At 38.8% G+C, this 6,498-nt stretch overlaps 1 protein-coding gene across 2 annotated transcripts; it reads right to left on the bottom strand.

Annotated features, from left to right (window-relative positions):
* Nucleotides 1-295: 295 nt before the first annotated feature.
* On the bottom strand, nt 296-5,280 carry LOC105046943 (eukaryotic translation initiation factor 5). 2 transcript variants are annotated; one of them, XM_010925705.4, is made up of 3 exons: nt 5,123-5,231; nt 4,342-4,388; nt 296-2,241 (listed from the first exon to the last, which is right to left on the bottom strand). In XM_010925705.4, the coding sequence occupies exon 3, from the start codon at nt 1,909-1,911 to the stop codon at nt 541-543; it is 1,371 nt and encodes a 456-aa protein (XP_010924007.1). In that variant the 5' UTR covers nt 1,912-2,241; nt 4,342-4,388; nt 5,123-5,231; the 3' UTR covers nt 296-540. The 2 variants fall into 2 exon arrangements, with proteins under 2 accessions (XP_010924007.1, XP_010924001.1); XM_010925699.4 differs by lacking the exon at nt 4,342-4,388 and having other exon boundaries at nt 5,123-5,280.
* Between the last annotated feature and the right edge of the window lie 1,218 nt (nt 5,281-6,498).

Genomic DNA, 6,498 nt, shown 5'->3' with positions numbered 1-6,498 from the left:
GGCAGTATGAGTTGTCGGACAAGAAGGAAAAAAGAAGGAAAAAAAAAAAAAAAAAAGGAAAAAGAAAGAATGAACTTTTTGGCGGAGCCTTCGAGTGGAAGGCGACGAGATGCTCTGCCATCCATGCTCCTCCATGTTTCCCTCCTGAGTCCGTCTCACTTGTCTGCTCGTCTAATCCAATGAGAAGAAACAAAGGAGGGCAAGCCACACCCCCACAGAGGTACTTGGACTGTAATCAAGGTGACAATGAACACAGAGAGACAGATAGAAATCCACATGCCAGGCCGCACTTCAATTTTCATCACGCTAATCATACTTTATGTAAAGGAAGTTTGTCACACAGAGACGAGCAATATCACAGAACCAAAGCAAAGACCAGCATAACACCACACAACACCACAGTGGTGGCGTCGTAAGGATCTAAAGATAGATACTCTGACAGAGTCCCTGCCTCAAACATGCGACTCTCAATTTATTCAACCGTACTGACTGCAAGCAAAGCATAAAAGGAGGAGATTCAAAGGGTATGCGCGCATGTTATCACTCCTCTGATTCAGACTCGGCATTTTGGAGCCACTCCACAAAGGGCTTAGCAATCTTCAGCACCTGAGAATTTTTGCCACCTGCTAGCCCTTCCTCATACCACTGGACGATGCTCTCCTCCTCCAGCACATCTCCATCGTAGAGGACCTTCAGAACAAGGGCAACCTCTTTCACAGCATCTGCACTGCACTTGCTGCAGAAAGCTTCAATGGATCGGAGCAAAAGCATCTGGGATCCTTCATCCTGCACCGCAGCACTGATGTAATTCTTTTTCTTGCCCACCTCTTTAGCAAATCCTTTCCCAGCACCATCAAAGAGTGCTTCAAACAGGGCTGTCATGGCTTCCTGAGGAGATTCGGTAACAGAACCCAGAAAGGCGTGAAGCTGGCCTGGTGTGGACCCCTTGCTCAGGTTGCCCTTGATCTCCTTAATCAGTGTTTCATAACCATCAGCACTGACACCATTTTGGGCTGCACCAGGTTTGTCTGCAGCTTTATCGGTACCATTAGCAGCGCCCTCTTTCTTTGCCTTCTGAGGCTTCTTCTCCTGGTCTGGCTCATTGGTGGAGAGCATCACCATCTCAGCTGTCACAGCATTCAGTTGTTCTTGGATACGCTGTTTTGCAGCTTCAAGCGATGTATCTGTCTGCCACTGCACATCATCATTGTCATCATCATTAGCTGCATTATCATCACCATGTTGGCTGCCAGCAGGTGAGGCTGAACGATCCTCATCAGAGCCACCACTAGCTTTCTTCCTCGCAGCAGCAACCTTTGAAGAAGCACCATCCTTGGAAGTCGTTGTTCCTTTCTTCTTTGGGTCCTTCTTCAGCTTCTTCTGCTCCTCATCAGCAGCCTCCCCTTCCTTTAGCCGCTCCTTCTCTGCCCTCCTCAAACCCTTCTTGTCCTTTGCTCCCTTCTTCTGTTCAGGAGGGTTCTTCAAGATGAAGGTTGTCAGCTTGTCCCTCATGTCAACATCAGACATGAAGCCACAGGCTGCACATTTCAGTGTTATCATCTGGTTCTTACTGATGATGATCTCTGTCTCTGGGTTGCCACATCCATAGCACTGAACATATTTCTTGATGAAATTCTCCAGAAGTCCAGCCAGCTTGGCAGTGTCATGGGCCCCATTGACCAAGGAAGTCCCTGTTTTTTCATCAAATTTTGACTGTGCCCCAAGCTCACATCCAAAATATTTTGTTGTGTAAGAAGCTGGCCTGGCCAATGCCTTTGCAATATCCACCATGTTCACAATGTTAGTCTTGATGCCATTTCCACGGCCTTCTATTTTGGTTATCATCTTGGGCATCTTGTACCTATAGAAGGCATCATCGCTGTTTGAAGCACCGATATTCTGCAAAGCCATCTCTGAAGAAACTGATTCCTTACTAAGAGAGGTAGCAAGCACCAGAAGAAAAAGTTTGGCCGTTTCCTTCAAGAACACCAAGCAGATTTTCTGCAATGAGGGGAGGTTGCATATGACAGCAAGATGTAGAATGTTGAAGTTGCCCCTGATGCATGCAGCCAAACCTCTCCCAGGGGAGCCTGTACCTTTTTCTTGATGTAGGAGAATATCCTCCAAGCAATCCAATTGATCCCAAATAGAGTGAGGCTTGTTCAGACATAAACGAAGCTTCAATTTTGACACCCTCCACTTTCACAATGTTGTGATATTATAGACAGATTTTACAACTTCCTGAATTAGGTAAATCAAATACCACATGGTTAAACCAAAAGCTAGAAAACCAAAATGATATTAAATAAAAACATGCAAGAAGCCATCCATTAGTGTCAAATGTAATGATTTTGATACAGTATTAGTTTTCTTAAAATTGAAAATTTATTTGCACCATATTATCACCCAGTTTTTGACAACCGTCAGATATAACACCTAGCTGGTATCTAGTCAAGAGCAGATATTCAGTTAAAACCTCTCCATTTGGTTGCTATTGCCTCATCTATTTTTTCTTTCCCCAAATCAATAAAATGCAGACAAAGCACAAGGAACTAGGTTTCCATCACTAAACTATACTGTTGGATAGGCCACTATTTTGGTATTAGCAGCAAAATAATTCCTAGGAATCTCCTTGCAATTGCGTGAGATGTCAACAGTAAAATACTACAACGCAACTAGCACAGAATCATGCGTGATAGCTTGAAATCCCCGGAAACACTAGACAGTAAAATAACTTGAGCACCCAAAGGAGAAAAGACATACATAGGTCTGTAACTCGAACACATGAGCTTTCAGACAGGCTGTTTATCTTTCCATTACAGATGTAAAGAATCATAAGTACTCAAAGGATCTGCAGCAAAAACTAAACAATTTTTGACAGCATCGATTGAAAGGATTTTCCCTGGGTCCTTCTGTTTGAGAGTGTATCACCCCATGATTTGAAGACCACCAATCTTTCACAAGCTCTAGCAGTTAGTTAGCAATTGTGTGACTATAATGTTTGGACTGCCCCATAAAAGGAAATTGGGTACATCAAGTCAAGCCTTTCCAATTCTAAAGACATCACTACTTACCTGAATCTGTGATCATATAATACTATGTTCTAGATGTCAAACTGGGATTCCAAAAACCCTTCACGTTCATGCTGTTGCTATATGAAATAATTACAATAGATGACATTCACTTTTGGAAGATGAACATAGACTGCAATGCCGAGACCAGTTCCTCATCGGTTATTTCAGTAAATCAGCATTTATTGCACCAAGAATCTAAACACTTTTCATTCCTATCACTCCAAGATGTGTATAACCCAGCAATCAGTCATTTATACTTGCTTCTATCACAAAGTTATCAACAATTTCCTTCAAACCAAAGAAAGTAAAAATTACATGCAATTAAAAATAAAAAATAGACCGGTATCTAAATATGCATAGTTAGAATGTTAATGCTATAATATAGATATGCTCATTACCCTTTCCGTGGAAGTATCATCACCATTTGAAATATTAACATAGTAATAATACATGTATGTATTCATGAATAATAACATGCACCCGATATGTATAATTTGCCTTGAAAAAAAAAACAAGTCTGCAAACAGGCCCACCCAAAAACCCAAATAAGCAGAGCACCATTCAGGTTTTGCTTGGTCCTTTGGAAAGGGTGATCAAGTTCAGCACATGAGACAACTGAATAAGGCCAATTAACAAGCTAAAACCTTGAGCTTTTTTCTTTTTTTTTTGAAAAAAAAGATGCATATAAGAATTCAATGACCAAGTTCTCAAAGTGATTTTCAATGGTCTAACTGATCTAAACAAAGAACTGCAAATTATTAACACTTAAATTCATCGATGAAAGAACAAGCTGTAAACAAGCAGGATACCAAAATGAAATTATGACATTGACAGCACAGTGAAACTCAGATAACAGGATACAATTGTAGACTTGTAGTCCAGTTCTAAGCCAACTATTCCATCTCCTCAAGTTTTAGTTTATCTAAAACACAAACACGCAAGCACGCGCACAAGTTTTTACTTCGCACCTAAAAATGATCCTAAAAACCATGTTTACACCTATGGCATGAAAATAGAAATTGAAAAGCACCAAGGTTCCAAGACTAGCCAACTTAACATCTGGACAAAGAATCTGAATGCTGATGATTATAACACAGTTAGCACTAATAATACAACTTTGGATTTATATAACATAAGCAATACTTTTGTGCTCTACAACCACTTATTCGAAAGCCAGGAAAAAAAGGTTTAATGATGATGCTTTATCTAGAGACATGTAGCACAAAATCAGAACTACGTATCAAAATATAATTTGATAACACATTACCATTCAGCATTCATGTTCTGACAAGTGCATCAGATCAAGAATTCCAACTGCAAGTATAAAGCAACAGAGCAAAGTACAGATTCAAGTCCGATGGCATTATTTCAGTTTGCTTTACAACCCCAAAACAAATGATAAATGAAGGCCACGAGACATGAAAAATCTTCGAGGGAAACCAAGATTCGCAAATTTCAGCTGTGATACATTTGGCTTTGCAGGTGCAAGCCACCATCGCATCATCCAATATGTTTCAAAAAATTTAAATTTTAGCCTGGTTACTGAATTGAAATAACTGATGTCAAATTCGAACACAAGACAACAGCTAAACCCTCCACTGTATAAAATCAAAACTTTTAGATCCTTCTCCAGCAGCGGGTTTCAAGCCTTGATGATTAGCAAACAAAAATCCCCAAATCCTCATTAAAAAAAAAAAAAATCATTCTAGTAAAAGATCCGAAAAATATAGTGGATTCCATGAAATTCCTACATACAGATCAAATCAGATGTCATCAAAAAAAAAAAAAGGAAAAGAAAAAAATCAGATGCAATATAATTTGAAAAAAAAAACATAAAATAATCATCGATCAGGCTGATGCAATAGAATTCACCCTAATATTATGATCGGAAGAGATGGAAGCTATTGAGAACGATCAAAGCAGCACCAAAAAAAAAGTACAAAAAAATGCTCAAAAATTATCAAAAAATGCAGGCGCAAAGAAAAGCGATTGAGATCGAAGTCATCGCCGGGAGAACAAGAGATCGAAAGGAGAAGGGGATTCTTTACCTTGACAAGGCAGCTCCTAGGAATCTCTGGACCGTTCCCTTTGCCCGGACTCGGATGAATTGAGGGCAGAGAGGGACGAGGCTTGGCGTTTTATAGGATAAACCGAGGAACCGAAAGCCTGGTTCTCGAAGGATTAGGGCACCGCCTTAGATGTTTCTTGCCCCTGCATTTCTTCCGATTTACGAAATTTTCCCCCGGCTCCCTAGGGTTTCCAAAGGCGGTGGGTGGTGGGCCGTGGTGGGCCGGGTCAGTTTGTTGGGTCCCTCAGCTTGGGTCTGGTTTGTGACTTGATTGGGCCAGCTTACCAAACATGAGATTGGAATCATCTCTACTGGATGGAGATGATAGGAATGGTAATATATTGAATATGGATTGGATCGGCCAAATGAGTATCTATTCTATAATTAAAAATTTTATACTCATATCTATTCTGAACCACCTTATATGCCTCAAGTCGGATTGGATCAGATCGAATCAAATAGAGATATAGATCGAATCGGAAAGATAAGAGAATTTATTTCAGATTGGATGCATATAAATACTATAAAATCATTTTTATGTAAATAATATAATCTTAATATACATGTGAATAATTTTGAAAAGATGATGGATATATATTAAGATTATATTGAGTCAGATTCAGGACGAAAACGTACTATAACGTACTATTATCCGTATCCGATCTGAATCCGTTTCAAATATTTTTTTTAGAACTCATACTCGTCTTGAATTTTAATCAGATGGAATAAAATCTACTATATTTGGATTGGACTAGATCAGGTATCTAGTGAGTGGCTAAAATTATTATGCTTAATAGATGAGTTAAGTCACGGTCTCATGATATCGTAAAGCTAAAGTGCTTGGATCTCTAAATTATATTATATTTTAATTTTTTAGAAGAAATTATTATTATAAAAAGGATGTATTCTTGCAAAATATAGTTTTATACCATGTATGAAACTATCTATTTATACGTCACAGTGCTAATAAAGTTCCTTGGTGGACCACACATCAAGTTAAGTAAAATTAAATTATTGGAAAAAAATTTAAGGAGGCTATTAAGTGTGTCTTTTGAGTAGTTTCGAAGCATCGTGTAAATATGGCATGCAACTTTCTTGCATTTCAATTTTTGATAAATATATCCTTGACAAGCTCAATCACATCAAATTGTGAATAACAGAAAATTGTGACTTCTCTTTGTCATGTGAATCCAAAGTATAGCAAGCATGTTCTATTCATTGATGCCGACTATGTATGCAAGGCCTTCCATTGTTGGAACAGGACGTGTATTCCCAAATGAAAAAAAAAAAAAAAAAAAAAGCCAAAATATTTTTCAAACCTAGAGATCTTTATTAGTTGTTCCTTAATTTCAAGAA

The sequence above is a fragment of the Elaeis guineensis genome, chromosome 2 (genome assembly GCF_000442705.2).
Source record: "Elaeis guineensis isolate ETL-2024a chromosome 2, EG11, whole genome shotgun sequence".
In the NCBI taxonomy this organism is placed as follows: Eukaryota; Viridiplantae; Streptophyta; class Magnoliopsida; order Arecales; family Arecaceae; genus Elaeis; species Elaeis guineensis.
The sequence above is the reverse complement of the archived record's forward strand: the minus strand, read 5'-3'. Positions and strand labels throughout refer to the sequence as shown.